The sequence below is a fragment of the Nicotiana tomentosiformis genome, chromosome 5 (assembly GCF_000390325.3).
Source record: "Nicotiana tomentosiformis chromosome 5, ASM39032v3, whole genome shotgun sequence".
Classification (NCBI taxonomy): domain Eukaryota; kingdom Viridiplantae; phylum Streptophyta; class Magnoliopsida; order Solanales; family Solanaceae; genus Nicotiana; species Nicotiana tomentosiformis.
In genome coordinates this window covers 118,028,819-118,049,726 of record NC_090816.1, presented here as the reverse complement: position 1 = coordinate 118,049,726, position 20,908 = coordinate 118,028,819, and the positions used below count along the sequence as shown (strand labels likewise).

Here is a 20,908-nt window from a genome sequence, read left to right as displayed (position 1 = left end):
TGACGGCTATGATTGAGGAGGATGAGGAGGTGCTGGTGGGTGGCATGGTAATAGTTGATAATATCAAGAGGTGGTGACAATTAATAATGAACGTGAATGATAACATCTCGATAGAATTAAGTTTTTGTTATAGATCTTAATCACAGAGACATAATAAGACCCATTAAGTGTGAAGTTAAAAAAATAAACAAACTTAATGATTAATATCTGAATGATTAAGATTTAAAATTTAAAAACAAACGTACTTAATATATGGGATCTGAATAATTAAGATTCAGACCTCAGTAAAGTATAAACAAATGAGCCGAAAATGATTTTCACCCGTTGTAATTTGAAAATGAAGATTAGCTGCTTGATTGGTTGATTGACAACTTTAACCTAACTAAGTGTGAGAATATGACACGAGTTGTCCTAAAAACAAAATGCATTCAATCACTCTAACATTGATAGAGAAAAAACTTTAACCTTGACAACAATTAATCTTTTAAGTACAAATTTTCAACGCACCCAAAGTGAAAAAGAGAATAAAACCTGAAAATACAATGCTCATTGCACATTGATTTCTTCTTAAAATACTATCTCAAACACAACAAAGACTTAATGTTTGTATAATCTAATAACTTTCGAATAAATTACTTGTTTTTATTACAGTTGCACTTTTTTATATTCTTAAATCAAATGCTCACGTCTTATATAAACAAAACAAAATAATGCATTTCTATTTTTAAAAATTAAACACGTTAACCCCTATAGGATTTAACCCATGTGATAAGCCTAATTTGTTAATATTGGAGGTAAAGTAAATGACCAACTACAATAAGATAGAACACAGTAAATTACATTGTCTAAATCCAAAAAAGTTACATTGTCTAAATCCAAAAAGATATAGGTAAAATACGCTAACAAAATACCGATTAAATCCCCAAAACTACGCTTTGCAATTTAAATCCTTTTTTTTTTAAAAATTTCATTACTAATTTCTCTTTCTCCGTCGCCTAACCCAAGGATTCGAACTCAAGAAAATCCTTGGATCGATTCGATCGTTTTTATACATTGCATTCTTCTTCTCATCTCCGATTTCTTCATCGCCGAATCGCCGATTTTCCGATCACTGTTATCCGGCAATGACTCTCATGACTCCTCCTCCAGTAGATGTACGTAATCTCTTTCTCGTCTCGCGCACTTCTTACAGCGGAAATTCACTTCCAAGTGATTTTTTTTTAAACTGTGAAAAGGAACTTCTTTTCAGTAGAGTTTCGTAGATTTTGATTGTTATTGGATTGAATAAGTGGTGAATTTTCATTTAGCTGCGATGGCGGATTGAAATTTTATATTAAAACGTCTTGATTTAAATGCGGCAATGGTGAAATTCTAGGGATTAGGTTAAATCAAAAGTGCGAGGTATTGTTAGATCAAATATTAAACTTTAGCTGTTTTTCTTTTTGGCAGCCAGAAGAGGACGAGATGCTCGTTCCTAATTCAGATTTTCCCGTTGAAGGTCCTCAGCCAATGGAAGGTATTTTTTTTTTTAACTTTTCCTACACTGATATAGGATTTAGGTTTTATGCACTGTAAAGATTGTTTTAAACTATTAGTGAATATAAACTTGTGATAGCAGGTGTTTTAAACTATCAGTGAATATAAACTTGTGATAGCAGGTTCTTTTAATGTTTATTAAGAGATTTACCTGTAATTATCTAATGAGTTTAACTAATATCTAGCGACAGTGTACATTTATTTTTGCGCTATTAGATCATATTGGAGCAGGTAGCATGCCTTATTTTCGAGATAGTGAATCCCACCTTTTATGGAGGTTACCTATAGATATCGTCATATCTTTTGGGTGACCTGATAGTGTGAATATTTCTATACACTTTGGTTGATATTAGTTAAAATCCTACCTATTAAGTAACCTGGTTGTGTTAATATTTTTTAAACTGTCAATACATAGAACTTAAACTCACTTATATATTACAGTAGTTTTGGTGGATTGTAGTTATCTGAATCCACTTTTCTTTTGTTTTTTCCCCCTACTAGCATGTTTCTGGATGATTATTGTGAACTTTGTGGATTTTGAGATTTCCGTTTGAACTTGCACTTTTTATTGTTGGCAGTTGCGACTGCGGATACAGCTAGTACGGTGGATGGACCGCCAGTGGATGATCCGCCATCTGCTCGGTTCACATGGACAATAGAGAACTTTTCAAGGTTGAATTCAAAGAAGCTATACTCGGATGTTTTCCATGTGGGAGGATATAAATGGTAATCTTTTAAGTATCTAGATTTTTTGATGGATTGCTTTATCGTTTGAATACATAGGTGATTCGATGTACTTAATGGTACAATATGTGTGGCAGGAGGATATTGATATTTCCTAAAGGGAACAACGTGGACCATTTGTCAATGTATTTAGATGTTGCAGATTCGCCGGCATTGCCTTACGGGTGGAGTAGACATGCTCAGTTTAGCTTAGCTGTTCTCAACCGAGTCCATAACAAGTTTACAGTGAGAAAAGGTCAGAAATCTTGCTTATTGAACTAGAGATGTGAATTTCTGAAAAATTTGACTGAGTCAAGTAGGAGAAAATATTAACTGCTGGTTTAAGAAGTGATATATATTTGGGCCTTTTGAGACGTCGCTTTTTACTTGGAGAGAAGTTGTGAAATAATAGATTCTCCTGGTTTACTTGTTTCAGGTGGTATCATGTGCATAACTGTTAGCTTTTTGATGATAAAGAACTGAGTGATTAATGAATGTCCACCCAACTTGAATTAGGACTTTTATTTTTAACTAATTGTGAAATGTGCCAGCTGCTGGGTCAGAAAAGGATTGAGCAAATAACAGAGAGAATTGGGAACACTGTACTACCCTGCATTTAGTGGACATTGCCGAAAGAGAGAATCAAGATATGTTTTGAAGGAAAACCCGGGTGTATTTCAAGCTTAAATTTATACTGTTCTCTAGTTTTGATGTTGAATGGAATATGTAAATGAGGCAAAAACTTTAACAGATTTCATTAGTTCCATACTGGAATAATGAAATTCCTCTTTCAATTTTGATGTACGTATTTCATCACTTTCCTAGTGCTCCCATTCTGAATGGAATTTTCTTTACTGATTAAAAAACCGAAATATGCTTCCAACTATAATAAGTGAGGGGAAAATTGAGATTGCATGAGCTGTCTTGTTGGTATAGGCATGTGTAAATGCAAATTGTAAGATGTGCTTCATCTTATTGGAGGAAAACTTAGTAGCAGGTTCACCTTTAGCATCGTTCTGTGCTCTTCTGGTACTTCTTAGAAAGGCCTGTTTTATATTGGACCACTGGACTTCGTGGGATGATGTTGATGAAAGGAGATTCATTAGTTCTTACAATATCTGATTATTAGGCCGCCCCTTGTTAGTCATTTTAGGATGTTGACTAAGGCTTTATTAATCAGTCATCTAGTAGTGTTTCCAGATATAATTATTTTGTGTCCATAGAAGAGATTATTCATTGTGAAGAATATATGCTGTCTTTCTTATTATTTTTTTTCTACTTGGTGTTCATTCTGCAATATCCTATTGGATGCTCTGAAAAATTCTCTGTATTAGCTCAACGAATCAGTGTTTCTTGGTATGGGTTTACAGTTAGCAAGCATTGTGCATGTAGCACCTTTTTTTTAATAACCGTTGTGTCTGGGCTAGCTTGCTCGCACCTTGGCTAATTTCATGAGGTACCTGCTGTCTCCTACCAGCACAGGGACCGGGTAACTCAACCCACTTATTGACCACTAGGCCATACCCTTGGATGCATGCACACAACACCTTCTTGGTGCAAGTACTGAAACTCATCTTACTTGGCCGAAAAAATAAAAATAAAAGGAGTGGACAAAATAAAAAAGAAGCAAGGATTTGAGTCTTGCACTAGTACAAGAAGTTCAGGCTCTTTCTTCAATGATTTACATTAGAAGTGAAGGGAAATTTTATTTGACTATTTTTTTTAAAGATAAATAATCATAGTCTATAATCATCTGTTTTTCTGTTTTCTTCCAATTTGCTGCTTGATGTGCTTACACAAGCAGATTTAGTTGATTCTCTGAGTTTTCATTCCTTTTCGGATAGCAGATTAAATATCCCCTTATTCTTTCTTTTTGATCAGTAAATATCCGCTTATTTTGAAACTATTGTTGTGATATGGATGACTGCATGAAGGATGTGGATGGTCTATGTTTCTCTTTTTGGGAAATGATCTGACTGGAATATTGTTGGCTATATTTTTACTCTATGATGTTTCCTGAAGTCGAATGCGAAACTGCTATAAATGTTATTGAGCTGAAGCTTTAAAGCTCTAATGATAAAGGATTTTGAAACAGCTTATTAGAGAAACTTAGACGATGCCAAGATTTACAAACCCTTGCAACAGAAAGATAGAATGAAATCATAATTGGGAAATAAATTGGAAGGACAATATTAATTGTATTGGCATCTTCTCTTGAGAATATCCTTGATCTCCTCCTTTTCAATTTACAATAAGCTTGTGCGACTCCGTGCGTTCTCTAGTCTCTTCAGCTTTTTATTCCTTATAGATGCTATTTTTGGCGTTCTCTCCTCTTTGAGGGGTCTAATTATGTCAAATAAATATTATGATTTGGTAAGTAGACTGCTGATTTTTCGTTAATGTATGATTCTTGTGGCTGGTATTTCTGTATATATTGGCACCTTCTTGGTGCAATCTCGGAAACTTATTTCCAAAAGATGATTATTGTGGCAGATACTCAACACCAGTTTAATGCAAGAGAGAGTGACTGGGGTTTCACGTCCTTCATGCCTCTTAGTGAATTATATGATCCTATCAGAGGTTATCTTGTGGATGATACAGTAATAGTTGAAGCTGATGTTGCTGTGCGTAGGGTCATTGATTACTGGTCTCACGACTCGAAGAAGGAGACGGGTTGTGTTGGCCTTAAGAATCAGGGAGCTACTTGTTATATGAACTCTCTCCTCCAAACATTGTACCATATTCCTTACTTTAGAAAGGTTAGCCTTGAAAGGCATGACAACTTTCTTTGATAATTAATTTTCCTGAGATGACTAGTTTATACATGTTTCAGGCTGTGTATCATATGCCAACAACTGAGAATGACAATCCATCCGGGAGCATCCCTTTGGCTCTTCAGAGTTTGTTTTATAAGCTACAATACAGTGACACTAGTGTAGCAACAAAAGAATTGACAAAGTCCTTTGGATGGGATACCTATGATTCTTTCATGCAGCATGATGTACAAGAACTTAACAGGGTTCTTTGTGAAAAACTTGAAGATAAGATGAAGGTAATTTGTAATAATGATTACAAACATGAACCCTAAGAACAAATAGGATCTTGGATGGTATGTTTATTTAGAAGTGAGATAATTGTTTACAGATTATTTTGGTTTCTTTGGCTCAGGGAACCGTTGTAGAGGGCACAATACAACAATTATTCGAGGGGCATCATATGAATTATATTGAATGTATCAATGTGGACTATAAATCAACAAGAAAAGAATCTTTTTATGGTATCTATGGAACCAGTATTTAATTTCTCATGGGGTTCTTTTTTTTTTCTTTGTAAAATACGAGATGCCTCAGTATCAATTTAACTTGCAATCATGTCTCTTTTGACAGATTTGCAGCTTGATGTCAAAGGGTGTCGTGATGTCTATGCTTCTTTTGACAAGTATGTTGAATTAGAACGCCTTGAGGGTGATAATAAGTACCATGCAGAAAAATATGGTTTACAGGTCAAATCCCATCCCTGATTTTGTATGACGGTTTGCAGGCTTTTTAGATATAAAATTTGTAACTTTACTTTGAACCACAAAAGGGAAGGTTATAACTGGAACTTGAAATTAAGTGTATGGAGAGGACAAAAAGATACTAATGGGTTACTCACCAGAGAACAAAAATCAAAGAGAGAAAATTTGGCAAACTCACCTGATAGGTGTTTTGTGTTTCTTACTTAGGTTTCCCCTCCTATCAAATAAAAGAGGCTTGTTGTACATGTGAGGGACCACCTTAGCTCACTTTCTCTAAGACACCTTTCGAAAATTCTTGCTGCCAACGCGGGTTCAAATCCCACAAGCAGCACTTCTTTACCTTCCTTTGTATTCATCCAAAAAAGGAAAAAGAAAGAAAGAAAATGAGGCTGTAGTTGGTTGGGTGTTAGTGTAGTGGTATCTGTTATCTTTATTGCTATTTACCCGAATTTCCATTTTTCAGGATGCTCGAAAAGGTGTGCTTTTCATTGATTTCCCCCCTGTTCTTCAGCTTCAGTTAAAACGATTTGAATATGATTTTGTTCGGGATACTATGGTCAAGGTATTTATTCTATTCCTCTCATATGATTAAGTATAAAATTGACTCGGCACGTGATTGTATAGGCCTAACCAAGAAGGGTAAATGCTTTATTTTGTTCAGTTGAATGTTACTGTTTTCTAAACCATATGCAAGCTTGTTTATGATAGATTTTTTTTTTTTTTTGTGATGACTCTGGTGTTCGGGCCAATGAGTGTGCATTTTGACTAATTCACCTGGTAGGTACTACTTTCACCGGTACAAATACCGGGTAACTCTGTGAAACAAGACTTAGAGTCTTAGACTAATGAGAATAAGTCACTGATTCTTTTTCTGCCTCTACTGAGATTTGAAAACTTATCTCCCATAGTTCATCCTAAGCTTTATTGACCTTTATGCCACATCCTTGGATGCTTATAAAACGTCTGAAATATGTCACAATGTCAGTAATTCTATTTTATGTGGTTTTCCCATTTCATTGCTACCTTAATCATTAGCAACCTAGAATTATCAGTCAATGACTTAAGAAGGTAAATGTATGTGATTAAATTCATTAACTCTTTATGCCAATATCTCCAAATAGGCTTAAAACAAAAAGAGATGGAAATGAATGTGAGAGTCTCCTTGTCAGTCTGAAGCTAAGAATTATTCCTAACTTTTCAGCTTATTCTGTTAAGACAGAAACTAAAGAAAGAAAAAGATTGAAAAGACTGGAGCTCATAAAATACCCTAATTGTTAAGAATGAAATGAATAATTACTGCGGGTGCTGAAAGTAGGGGTAGGACAATATTGGAAGTCTTGTTTTTACTAGGTCGACACTTCTTTTACCATCTACCTGACATCTGGTCTTTACTTTATCTCTTTTTGATATTGAGGTTAAGGAATTAACTCATCTCTGGATCACTCTTTTAGTAGCTTTAAACGGATCTGACCTATATCTTCCTCCGGCTTGCTGATTAATGCAGTATGCTTTCCTTGTGATAATAATTGCTGAATCTCTTTCCTCAAAAAAATAAATAAATTACTGAATCTATTTTTGAATTGCTTAAATAGATAAACGACAGATATGAGTTTCCTTTAGAACTCGATCTTGATAGAGAGAATGGCAAATACTTATCTCCTGATGCAGATCGAAGTGTTCGCAATCTCTATACGCTTCACAGGTATCAACTTTTTTTCTTCTCAGATGAAGCATAAATGTTTTTTTATTCTCTTAATGCTCCTTTTCTTGCCATTTGGGATGTGATCTTACATCATGGCATGTAGTTGTATTGAGAGAATTCCTTGGTCATCTCACATTTGTCATGTTAACAAATTTCTTTTTTGGTAAATTTACTTACTTTATGCTTGTGAATTGTGATTAGTTGAGCTGGTCAGATCTTCCTGTTTTTGCATACAAATTTGAATCATCTAATCATAACAGCCTCAATATCCGAATCAATTTTATCACTCTTTTTATTTCTTCCTTTTCTACCTACAGTTATGCATAATTCTGTGCTGTTCACCTTGGCCAATAAACATTTACTTGACAATGTGGCTTGTTTAGACTAGATGTTCCGGAGGTTCTTTAGTTTCTGAGACATAATAAGAATGCTTCTAACAACATGATTTCCCACTCGTTAAGCTGTGCAAAATCAGCCATCTGTCGAGAAATATAATCTTTTTGTAACTCCCTTTATCAAATTGGGCTTAAATTATTTCATCTTTTGAGAACTTTCCTATTTGAAACTCTAACAACACTGCATTGGTAGCAATAGGTAAGACTCTTACTTTCGCATTCCATCAATTTGAGTTCCACTCCAAACATTTTACAGCAGAACGCTGGTAAACATGTAAATTGGGAAACAGAGGTCCTTATACAGAGAACCAAGGTTGTTTTTTTTGTCCCAAGCAAGTTTTGTGTGTTGGTTCATGAGGTGTGACCCCTACCTATTGTGCATCTTCTGTTTCCAAGTTAATTTACTTTGATTGTGTAAATTTGTTTTCTTTTCAATGCTGACTTCTGTTGTCCGCTATAGCATCCTAGTGTCAGAAATCATGCATCAGCATGATGCTAGGGATATGCTAATGTGGACATGAATTGCTTTTGCCCGAAGGATAGCCGGATTTAGAAACTTGGTGTTGGACTTATGTTGTCTACTCTACCTCCATTTTTTACCTTATTTTAATGCCCACAAACTTTATCATAGAACTTTGAAGTCACTTCTACCTTATGGTTTGACACATGCTTATTTGATCAAAGCGTTTCTGCACTTCCTAGTACTCCTTTCAAATTTTTAGCGGTGGTTAATCTTGAACGTCATCTTGCCTATATTGTGCTACACACTTAAAAGTTTAGTAGCACGATTGCTCATAGGTGAGTCCACTCCCTCCTAATAGGAGATTACACAGCTGGAGTTCTTAGTCTCCTATCCATGTAAGGAGGATTCTAATCTTAAAATGTTCTTTACCTTTTTTGCTTAATCAGGTACCATTATAATTGGATGATGCTGTCCATATTGAAACTTAGCACCCTCCTTTTTTCTCTTGCTCCCCCACTTCCTCTCTCTCTTTCCCTCGTCCTCTACTAGCTGCATTTGCGATTGGGAATGTTGTTTTCATCTATCCCTCCTCCATTATGTGTTCTAGTTTGATAAATTCTTCTTGCGTTGTGAAAAGAATGATATATGGGTTTGCTTTTGCAGTCTAGACCATGATATCTTTGGATTCTTAATCTTTGTATACCTGACATAGATTTCTGAATGACAGGATGACTAGGTGATGATCTTTTGTTCTTTTTTTGTTTTCAGTGTTCTGGTTCACAGTGGTGGGGTCCACGGGGGACACTATTATGCTTATATCAGGCCAACACTCTCTGATCAATGGTATGTAGAGTATGTTGCAGTCAGTAGACTTGTTTCATTGTCCTTCAATTCTTTGATTTTTCTGTGCCATGTATTTGTTTTAGCATTCTCTCAGTTACTCTGGGTCGTCAGAAAGAAAATTCAATCATCTTTAAGGCAACGGAAATTATCCTGCTGTTCTTTTTTCTTTTCGAAATAGAAAGATGCATGATCAATTTTGGGAAGCTGTCGCTCTTCGAGCATTGTTTATAGCTATTTCACTTCCTTGGCATAATCTTTCTAGTTTCTACTGCTCATCTTGATTAAGATTCACTTACTTGCTTATTACTTTTAGGTTTAAATTTGATGATGAGCGTGTGACAAAAGAAGATTCGAAGAGGGCTTTGGAAGAACAATATGGTGGTGAGGAAGAGGTATTTGTCCAATTTTTGTTGTCCTTTAAGTTATATGCATGTCCATTATTTTTCGTGTATTGTAGTTGATGTTCATTCTCCGCTTCTTGTAACAGTTACCTCATGCAAACCCTGGGTTCAACAATTCACCGTTCAAATTTACAAAGTATTCAAATGCATATATGCTTGTTTATATACGTGAAAGTGACAAAGAAAAGATTATATGCAATGTGGACGAAAAGGACATAGCAGAGCATCTCAGGGTGGGTGTACGATAGACCTCTGTCCATTTAATTCCTGATATTATGGTTGAGTTGTGTCATCTTCTATTTACATTTTGCAGGTAAGGCTGAAGAAAGAGCAAGGTGAAAAGGAGCAAAAGAGAAAGGAAAAAGCAGAGGCTCACCTTTATACAATAATCAAGGTTTCCTTCAAAACCTAGTCCCTGCCCCTTACTGCTTGCATCTTTGTAATTTGGAAACCTTACTGAAAACGCTCGTGTTATATACTTAGGTTGCTCGCGATGAAGACCTTGGTGAACAAATTGGAAAGGATATTTATTTTGATCTCGTAGATCATGACAAAGTCCGTAGTTTCCGTATCCAGAAACAGATGGCATTTACACAATTCAAGGTATTATTCGTCATTGTTTTGCATTTTGTATTTGTACAGACTTACTTACAAAATATTAAATTTTGTATGGATTTTGAAAATTTACATCGTCATTGCTGTTTTGGTTACTCTTATGAAGCATAATATGTACATACTGTGTAAAATTTGGAATTTTTAGTCAAAATTGTCCCTTATCTTTTGGGGTAAGTCTAACTTTGTCCTTTATCTATTACCCCGAGCACTTATTGTCCTTTAAGTTTGCTAAAGTTGAGCAGGTTTAGCCCATTTAACAAAAGACCGAAAGGGAGACCTAAAAACTAACAGTGATTTCACTGAGTCAACTGGGTAAAGAAACTTTCAGTACTCAAATTTTGCAGAACCGATGTAGTGAACCATAAGAATTCTTTTTTGTGTCATTTTGTTTCACAATTTCTAAACACGGGTGAGGTGAGTTTTCAAAGTTAGGTTGGGTTAATAGGTGTAGACATGTAGTTTATAGGCAGGAGCAGTTCCAAAGTATATATACAGCATATCCTCATTGATAAAATTCACTGGAGATCGATTCATTGTTAATCTGGAGATGGAAAAACGTAGTTTTCTTTAGTTCCTTCCTTTGTCCCTATTCTATTCTCTTTCAATCTCAAAACTTAGAAAAACAAAATGATAGAAGGCAAGTTAAAGTTGATGCTAAAGGCAAAGGGCATGTATAGCCGCAAAACAAGGAAAAGGTGGCTCTGATGAGGTTAAACAAATTGGGGGAAAATGGAATTGGGATTTCAAAGAACATGAACAGTCCGGTCAAAATCTCTTTTTTACCCATTGACGACAATGACCCATGCATCTTCCGTTTATATTAGGACTCTCCATTTGAAATTTTTTAGGTAGACTAAACCTGCTTAACTTTAGTAAACTTAAAGGACAATAAGTGCTTAGGGTAATAGATATAGGACAAAGTTAGACCTACCCTTAAAGACAAGGGACAATTTTGGTTAAAAACTCTAAAATTTGCTTCAGAACTACAAACACAAGAGAAATGTCTCCTCTTAAACAACTTTGTTTTTTGATTGGGTAGTTACATAATTCAATATGGTATTTTAGCAGACAAGTTCTGATTTTAAGTCGCACATATACCCTTGAACAAAATATCTCCATGTGCTTCGCTCAAGAAAAAAATTGGGTCCTCTTCATCAAAAAGAAAAAATTGGGTCCTATAAAAACAATTAGGTCCACATGTGAGGGGGCATGTTGCATCCATAAAACAATAGATAAAAGTGTCCCATCTCAAACAATATAAGCTTTTAGATGATTTGGTAACATAATTTTACAAGATCATATAGATTCTTGGAGTCCAAGTCCCAATAATGGAGTGTCATGTGCAACTTTTATGACTTCTCAAATATGGTGTAATGGGAATTAGATTTTGATATTCAGATTTTAATGTCTAGCCTTGAGTGATGAGATAATTCTGATTGCCAAATTAGGTGAATGATTCTTAGAAAATGGAATCTCATGGCTGGGATATGATGGTTCAGCTTTTTGTATGCTAAGTCAAACAGTTAGATAGCCTATTTTTGTCTATTTTGGTCAATCCTTGTATCTCTTATATTTGTTGTTATCTAATGTAAGCCTTTCTTCAGGAGGAAGTTGCTAAGGAGTTGGGTATACCGGTGCAATTTCAGCGTTATTGGCTATGGGCAAAACGACAAAACCACACTTATCGGCCTAATCGGCCATTGACACCTCAAGAGGAAACTCAATCTGTAAGTTGTCTGACTGTCTACCTTTCTGTTGTGTTCTGTGGAGCTGAATTGGGAGTGCACCACGGTTGTATCCAGGTTCTAGAAAGTGTCCTCCTTTTCTAAGTAGTGAGCAACTGCCAAATATAAACCACACAAGTGTTCCAATCACTTCTACTATTCTGCTTGCACCGACATACTGATCCAAAGATTCCAGGACAAATTTCATATTTACTATCTGTCAGTACAATTTGATTGACATTTAGTCGGAATAAAGCTTTGGTCAAAATAGATTTTTGTTGTTAAAAACAGACGAAGAGAGAAAATAATGAATCAATACTTTCAATACATCTGCAGATCATTCGAGGGAATGTCCAGTATTAGACAAGCAAAGAATGTCATGCTAAGATCAAGCATGAAGTATTTGATTTGTTAGTGCAGTGATTTGTTATCTGTTGCTGCTGCATTATAGTAGGTGTAAATGGAACGTCTAGGAAAGCAACAATTAGGGATAACTGTTTGAGGGGCATGCTATAACCATTTATACCGAATAATGCAAATCATTTTTGTTTTTGCTTCTTTTGTTTCTCTGTGAAATGCATCTTTCGTTATGTGGGAGACCTTTTTATCTTCCTTCTGCATATTGATGAGTTTTGTATTCATATTTTTGTACTCGTATCTTGTACTGCCTTAATTTGTAACACAAAAAGGTAATATGCTTCCTCGAGTCAGTCAGTAACAGATGTATTTTCATGGCTGATCTTAAATCTGTATCTTCAAATGGATTACGATCTCATCCAAAAATAGAGCATCTAGACAGAGTTTATTGCTGAGTAACTGGATACACTTTGCTGTTTATTTTTGTTCACAGCTGATTTTTTCCCTCTTCCCCAGCCCTCCCCTTCTCAAGAAAAAGGGACTAAAAACATGATTTTCTGGATATTTAGCATTTGGAACTTCTTAAAAGTGCTTCCCTTTTAGAGTATGTTTGATTTGCGTGATGATGAGACATTAGGATGAGTCGTATCTCATCATGTCTTTGGATGTGAGATGGGAAGCAACAAATTGAGTTATCCTCTTTTTTTTTTTTTTTTTGATAAATAAGATGACCCGTCCTATTTGGATGTGGAAAAATTACCATAGTTTGTGGTAGTGTATCCCACATCAGTTGATGGTATGGGCCGTTGTCTTCTATATGGTCTTGGGCCATCCTTACTTTATGAGCTAGCTTTTGAAGTTGAGTTAGATCTAAGGTCCATTTTCTTTACATGGTATCAGACCCATTGGTTTACCCAATATTGGGTTCCATTTTATGTTGTCCACGCTCTAAATATCCAACCTTGGGTGTGCAGAGCACGGGGTTGTCAGAGTGCCTACGTTGGTTGAGGATATGGACTGTTGTCTTCTTATACAGTCTTGGACAATTTCGTCTTATGAGCTAACATTTGTTGTTAAGTTAGGCTCAAGGTCTATTTCTTTGCGTGATGACCGGGGATGAGGAGGCATCAAGATGTGTCATCATCTCATCCCGTCTTTGGATGTGGGATGGGGACATTGGGGAGGCCTTAAGATGATTGATCTTCTTTTTTTTGTTGATAAATAAGGTGACTAATCCTCTTGGGATGTGGAAAATTGCCAGGATTAGCATCCTAATACTCCTTTTTTTGATGAAGTAAGATAATTTCATTAAATGACATCAAGAAGATGCATAGCAAAAATATACAGCAAAAGTGTGTCTGCTCATATACAAAAACTTACTGAATAACTAAGGAGCATACACAATCCAAAAAAGATTTAAAGCAAGTTACAGGGGCCTGGTTGAACCAAGTAAATTGATTGATTAGACAAGTTGCTTTAAGAGAGTGATTAGGAGTTGAGATCCCATCAAAACATCTGCAATTTCTCTCTAGCATCCTAATACTCCTTTTTAACCCAATATAAGAGATTTAATCTTGGGGAGAGGAGGAATTAGTCAACCCAGGATGATATGTTAATTTGTGCATGACTCATCCCACCTTATCCAGTCCACAAATCACATATGCACTGATTGTCTAACAATTACTCCAGTTATTTTAGTCACTTATGTTCAGCATTGTATTACTAGATTGTTTCTTGATTAACTTGGTGCTAATGATCTTTCTCAATGTGTTTCAGGTTGGACAACTGAGAGAGGTCTCTAATAAAGCAAATAACGCTGAGCTAAAACTTTATTTGGAAGTTGAATTTGGCCTGGTAATGGATTATTGCTACTCATCTTCCTGTTTCGCGTTCGGAAATTTTGTTTGGGGAAGGTGCTGTACTTTTGTGCATGTCAAGTTTTATCTTTTGCAATTTTTTGGTTTGTGTATTCTGCAGGATTTGCGACCGTGTCCTCCACCTGAGAAGACCAAAGAAGATATTCTTCTATTTTTCAAACTGTATGACCCTCTGAAAGAGGAGATGAGGTATTTCTTCCTGCCTCTCTATTGTTTGAGATCCTTGTCTTAAAAGAGCAGTTATTTCCATGTTTGTCTAATTTGTGATCTCTAAATATCATTTCTAAATGAAAAGTGCATCATCTTCTTCTCACTCTTAGAGCCTGCAGACATGGTAGAGATGTGAAGCGTGACAATTTAGGTAACTTGAGATTACTGTGGGAAAAAGATTACTTCAGTTTCAATACAGTCTGTAGTTTATTGTAGTTGATGTAGACATTAAACAAAGTCTGTTAAGAGGTCTTATAGTCATGAGAAGTATTAGTTAATTGTTGAACCTCAATCTGTTAATTCAATGTCGTAGGAACATTAAACTACAGGGACAATTCTAACTTTTAATGTATTTGAGATCTTGAAACTTGTGTTGTCAGTGTCCACATATTTTGGTGTCTGTTTATAAGTGGCCACACAATGGATGGGGATTTGTCAATTCCTTGGTTTTCCTTGTTATCAGGTATGTTGGGCGGCTCTTTGTAAAAGGTAGTGGCAAGCCATTGGAGATATTGACCAAGCTAAATGAACTGGCTGGCTTTTCGCCTGACGAAGAGATTGAACTCTTTGAGGTAATTGTTTTTCTTCTTATATTGCTCCCAGTTTGTTAAATCTCAATAGTAATATAGATGACTTTTCAGGTTATGCTTAATATCATGTTTTATTGACAGGAAATAAAATTTGATCCCAACGTGATGTGTGAACCCATTGACTGGAAGCTAACATTTCGCGGCAGTCAGGTATGTGCTATCACTTGCCATAGGTATACTGTTATGCCTTCGCCGGCATGGCCAATTGCTTTCAATTATTCTGGTTATCGTTTCTTCTACTGGAATGGTTTTATGATACTCCTTTGCTTTTGCAGCTTGAAGATGGGGACATTATTTGCATTCAGAAACCCCTTCGAAGTCAAACTAGTGAACAATATCGATTTCCTGACGTTCCTTCATTTTTAGAGTACGTGCACAATCGCCAGGTATGTGTTGCACCTTGATATGTCATATGCCTCTTGGAGCTAGATCGGTAGTTACCTCTCTGAAATAAAAAAATTCCCTTTGATGAAGGCAGTCCCTTTGGTAGTACTCCTGCCTTTACTCCATTGTACTCACTTTAATTCAATTTTAGGTGACACTGTTTCATTGGTGTCAAGTTTCAAAAGAACTCTGAATATTTTTTGTGGCTTGATAGTTAAGATAGTACTTTTCCTTGATTGTCTTGTAAATCTCAAAATGTTGATCTTTGTCGTGGTTATGAGTTTTCCATGTGATGTCTCCAGGTTGTTCGCTTCCGCTCATTGGAGAAACCCAAGGAGGATGATTTCAGTCTTGAGTTGTATGTATCTGTTTCAGTAAGTTCAGTGAGAAGCTTTTTCCTGTATTTTTTGACTCATTGATGATAAACAAACTCCAGGTCGAAGCAGAACAACTATGATGAAGTAGTTGAAAGATTGGCTCGCCATCTTGGCTTGGATGATCCATCAAAAATAAGGCTTACGTCACATAACTGCTACTCACAGCAGCCAAAACCTCAGCCAATAAAGTATCAAGGAGTGGACCGTCTTACAGAAATGCTTGTTCACTATAATCAGGTAATTGTAGGAACAGTGTCTACTCTGGTTAGGGCTGCTTGGCATTTTTTTGTGTAACTAAAATTTTATGTGTCTTAGTTATTTACAACTGATTACGTTTTCTTACCATCCCTCCTCTTTGGATAGACTTCAGACATTTTGTATTATGAAGTCCTCGATATTCCGTTACCAGAGCTGCAGTGCTTAAAAACTCTCAAAGTCGCCTTCTATAATTCTGCAAAAGATGAAGTAGGTGCAACACATACTTTATACTTTTTATACAGAGTCTCTTTTGATAAGGGTTTATACAGTCTCCTACGCTCTAATATATAATCTTGGGCTGTTCATTTCAGGTTACAATCCATACTATTAGATTGCCGAAACAAAGTACTGTAGATGATGTCCTTAATCATCTCAAGACAAAGGTACTTTTGAATTAAATTGCTATAAAATGTGATGCCTTGATAAAAAAAATGTGATGCCTTCTTTAAATAGTTTTTACCACAAACTTTTAAACCTGAAAGTAGAAACTAGGAAGAAATGTAGGGAAAACCTTTTGTGTCTTGCCCCCGACATACAATGCCACTGTTCATTTAGAGAGAACTACCTCATGTGCATACTGAATGTAATGTCATGTAATTAACTTATTTTATTGGATGGTTCTCTGATCAGTACACTTCTAGAAATTCATTTCTTTAAGATCTATTTCTGTAAGGTCAAGTTTACTGATCTTGTCTCGTGTTATGGAATAGGTTGAGTTGTCACATCCAGATGCTGAACTGAGATTGCTGGAAGTTTTCTACCACAAAATATATAAGGTACCATTTATGTTGCATAACTTCCTTCTGCTGTAGTTTTGTATCTTCTGAAAGTGCTTCAATGCTCAGATAAACCTTTTTTTGTTTTCTAAATGATCTTCCAATCTTATAAGGTTCTGTGCATGTGTACGCGCCTATACATACAGACCTATATTACAGTTCAACACACATAATACACATAAAAACACACATACAACAAACACAAACAGTTCAATGCATTTTGAATAGATAAAAATTCATGAAAGAACATGCAGTATCGTGCTTCTCAGTTCTGCTTCTTGGTAGCATTTCCGACATATCCCCCATATTTATTTTGCAGATTTTTCCACCAACTGAGAGAATTGAGAACATAAATGATCAATACTGGACCTTGCGTGCAGAGGAGGTACGCCGGATATTCTGTTGTTGGTTTCCTTTATTTTATGCAGAAGAGCATTTCTGATTTTGCTGGGATATGCAGTTAGGGGTGACTGTGCATCTATTTGAATGTTTCAGTGAAATCTTTTTGATTGTCTCGTTTCTTGCCAACTAGATCATCCAGTATACTTTGATAAAATAATTATATGGGCTCTCGCTCTCTTTGCTTTAAATCTGTTCAAACCATTCTTAGATGTCGTTGATTTGCTGTAGGTGTGTTTCGCTTGCTATAATTGCTATACCCAATGCAAAAGGTGGCTAGTGTGAGATACACATTTTCATTCTGATAATCGGAAACTTATCTTTTGCTATTTTGGGTATGGAAGAGTTTATCTAATTTTGGTTTGGGAATTTAGTTATAGGTTTTATTATTCCGTAAACCCAATGTAGATATCAAATTCAAAGTCCTGGGTGGAAATTTGCAGTTCAGTTGCCTCAAAAAATGCACAAAGAATGGTTTTTGCTGTCAAAGATATCTGCAGAATCATGTGCCAGTTGATTTTCTTATGTGTCATTACCAGAAACTTATGTGAACATCATGAAGAAAAATTTGCAATTAAGTGCGACAATGTGCTAATGAAGTAGCTTATATTCAACTACACAAAAGTCTTTCTGGAGAGCTAGTCCCCTGTTAATCATTAATAGGCAGCTGTACTTTGGGGAGATTAATGTATTGATTGAGGGAAGCAGGGGTGATTAGGGGGTTGTAGTCAGAACTCTTTGTGGCTGGAGAAGCCAAGAGTCCTGCGGATGGACTTAACTTTGAATTTTACTGACACGAATGATGAGGTTTTTGTTGTTAGTTGTTGCTTTCGTATTTTGCAAATAAAGTGTGTGTACTGGTGGATGACTGCACTTCTTTCCCTTAATGTTGTGGTGCTGCTGTGCGGGCAGGGTTGAGTATCTGCGGTCCAGCTGGTCCATTAGGCTTTGATTAGATCACTGGTGTTGTCCTGTTTATTTAAGTTTATAGCCTTCAGTTAGAGTTGCAATCTATAATAGTTGAAGGACGTCTTAGATGGTTATCTAATTGATGACAAACTTTTCTTATCACAGATCCCCGAAGAGGAGAAAAACCTGGGTCCTCATGATCGCTTGATTCATGTTTACCATTTTATGAAGGACACGACTCAAAATCAAGCAGTAAGTACATGTGTAGAAATTGAAAAGTGCTTATATAGCTATAGTTACAATCAGTGTATACAGCTGGAAGTTCTTTTCTCAATTAACTATTTCTAATTTCATTCCCTTTGCAGCACGTACAAAACTTTGGGGAGCCCTTTTTCCTGGTTATTCATGAGGGTGAGACACTGACTGAAATTAAAGCGCGCATCCAGAAAAAATTGCAGGTTCCAGATGAGGAGTTTTCGAAGGTACTCAATCTTTCTTGCTTTGCATTCTTGTTTCTATACTGAGTAATCTTGGAAAATTCTCTGCTCACTTTTAGTAAAGAAGATACATGTGTTTTATTTATTATACTTATTTACACGTTCTACTTTCACCATGCAGTGGAAGTTTGCGTTTTTGTCCATGGGCCGTCCTGACTACCTCCAGGATTCAGATGTTGTGTCCAATCGCTTTCAGGTATTTGCCCCTTTTCTTTCCATATCTCTCTCCCTCCCTACCTGCACTCTCTCTCTCTCTCTCTCTCGTCCATGTGTATAATGTTGGGTTATTTTGTTCTCCTAACTGGGTTCCAGAGGAGAGATGTTTATGGTGCTTGGGAGCAGTATCTTGGATTAGAGCATGCTGACAATGCTCCTAAAAGGTCATATGCTAGCAACCAGGTATGCTACTTTTCCTGTTATGCTGGGGGCGTGGGCATAGAAGACCAACTATCCAAGTCTTCTAATCATTGAAATGCAAAAATGTAACAGCTAAATTTTTTTGAGGTCTTTTGGTGAGATGTCTTTTAACGCTGGTTGAGCAACAACTACCCCATCCTCAACTTAAGGAAACACTTTAGATTTCAACATGCCGTTGGACAAGAGAATACTTTTGTATTCGTGAATATATGCTAAGCAGCTAAGACTATAAAAGTACTTCACGATTCTTGGTTGCTTGAAATTGGTTTCTCTTAATCTTTTACCTGTGGGCTCAATGGTATTCTTGTATCGAAATATATCACGTAAGATTAACCTGTTCAGAGATCATTAACATATTGTTTGACTTACCTTTTACAACGAGAAATAATTCTGAACGTGTCCTTATTTAGTAAGCCAACAGACAGCTAATTTGATCATGTTTACTAGTAATTCATAAGTGATATTACCAGCTTTTAATTGTTGGTGCATAACTGGCTCATATTGGTACTGCAGAACCGACATACTTTTGAGAAGCCTGTTCGGATCTACAACTAATCTTCTAAATGGCTGACCAATTTCTTCGGCGGGGCATGTAAAATCTCGCAAAGAAGCAGCATTAGGTTCAGCAGAAGATATCAGCGTGGCAGTTGATGCAGGGATGTCTCCGTGGTGGTAATTTAACTTTTGCCCTCCGAACGTGGTTAAGCATATGAGCTTACATTCTATTTGGGCAAGCAACACAATATTCGATTCAAGTAGGTTTAGGTGGCAGAAATCGTTGATTCAACTGTAATTTTAGGCGATACACATGATTTTTGGGTGGGCCCATGTATAGAGGGTATAGATGTTCGTTTTGACATTGCCCTGTTTTCTCGTTTCTATTCCTCCCTTTTGACTTTCTCAGTTCTCCCATAATTAGATGTCTATGGAAAAAATAACGATCTAGAGGAACACAAGGCTGGGATATTCTATAGTGACGTTGTAGAACAATTGAAAAGGATTTATCGAAATTCGATAGTGTCTTTATTTGCAAAATGTCTCACTTATAGGTAGTTAGAGATTAGATTTGTATGATTAATTTAGGTTAATACAAATCTATTGTGGTTGTCATTTATCAGAACAATTGTACTTCTACTTTTTCTGTTTAATTTTAGATGAAATAGAAGTAGCAGAATGCTTATATTCTCTCCCGGTATTCATTTTGCTTCCTATGTATTTACATCTGCTATAATACGACGACCCTCTTAAAATAATTCTCCAGATTTCGAAAATGTACTCTTGGTTGAATTCTTTAATTCCTCGCAGTCAATCGTTATATTAATATGCTTAAAATGCTATATCATTTATTTTGATATAATGTGCAAAATTCAAACTGTAGTATTATTTCATGCTTGTACAAATTATAATCGTAATTGCGCCCAAATATTTTCACTTTTTCTGATTAAGTTAAATTTTTTAAGTTGACGGGGGCATAAAGAAGGCCGAGCTTCGAGGATTTTGATTTGTTTTTATTTTTTATCTTTGCGACTAGACACTCCCCAGCATCTAAATCGTCATATGCAAAATGAGAAGGAAAAAGAAAAAGAAAAAAAAGACCGAAAGAAACACCGCTTAATATTTAGCATTTGTGTATCTTCTTACAAAGAAAGAGAAAGAAAAAACCCGGTAAGAGAGAAACGGACACACCCGATTCTGAAAGGGTGCGAAACTCAAAACGGTCTTACATTTTATTATGATTATAATCAAAGACACCTATTATTAGATTCATTGTCTGATGGATTAGCCCAGGTACACGTTGTCTTCCCGTTTCTGTTTTTTGCTCTATATTAATGTTTTAATAATTATTTCAATACCAATTCTACACTTAAAAAGTTAATGTTTATGCTTTGCTATTTGTTTTAATTGAAAAATAATTCAATGAATTTCCTTTTCTTCAAT

General features: G+C 35.9%; 1 protein-coding gene across 1 annotated transcript; it reads left to right on the top strand.

Annotated features, from left to right (window-relative positions):
- The first annotated feature begins 973 nt into the window (after positions 1-973).
- Positions 974-20,155, top strand: LOC104107197 (ubiquitin C-terminal hydrolase 12-like). The gene is made up of 32 exons (XM_009615933.4): positions 974-1,154; positions 1,450-1,516; positions 2,115-2,262; positions 2,358-2,515; positions 4,753-5,018; positions 5,093-5,311; positions 5,428-5,536; positions 5,646-5,761; positions 6,240-6,338; positions 7,369-7,478; positions 9,105-9,179; positions 9,493-9,571; positions 9,667-9,813; positions 9,894-9,974; positions 10,064-10,183; positions 11,800-11,922; positions 14,053-14,130; positions 14,254-14,342; positions 14,827-14,935; positions 15,035-15,103; positions 15,229-15,339; positions 15,640-15,695; positions 15,774-15,951; positions 16,078-16,179; positions 16,284-16,355; positions 16,683-16,748; positions 17,068-17,133; positions 18,222-18,308; positions 18,422-18,538; positions 18,675-18,749; positions 18,866-18,952; positions 19,484-20,155. The coding sequence occupies exons 1-32, from the start codon at positions 1,125-1,127 to the stop codon at positions 19,523-19,525; spliced, it is 3,351 nt and encodes a 1,116-aa protein (XP_009614228.1). The 5' UTR covers positions 974-1,124; the 3' UTR covers positions 19,526-20,155.
- Positions 20,156-20,908: the final 753 nt, after the last annotated feature.

Excerpts from the sequence above, each read along its gene's own strand:
- LOC104107197 (XM_009615933.4), top strand. The coding sequence starts at position 1,125 with ATGACTCTCATGACTCCTCCTCCAGTAGAT. Across the intron at positions 10,184-11,799 it reads TGGCATTTACACAATTCAAG|GAGGAAGTTGCTAAGGAGTT; the intron begins GTATTATTCGTC and ends GCCTTTCTTCAG. Across the intron at positions 15,952-16,077 it reads TGCTTGTTCACTATAATCAG|ACTTCAGACATTTTGTATTA; the intron begins GTAATTGTAGGA and ends CTCTTTGGATAG.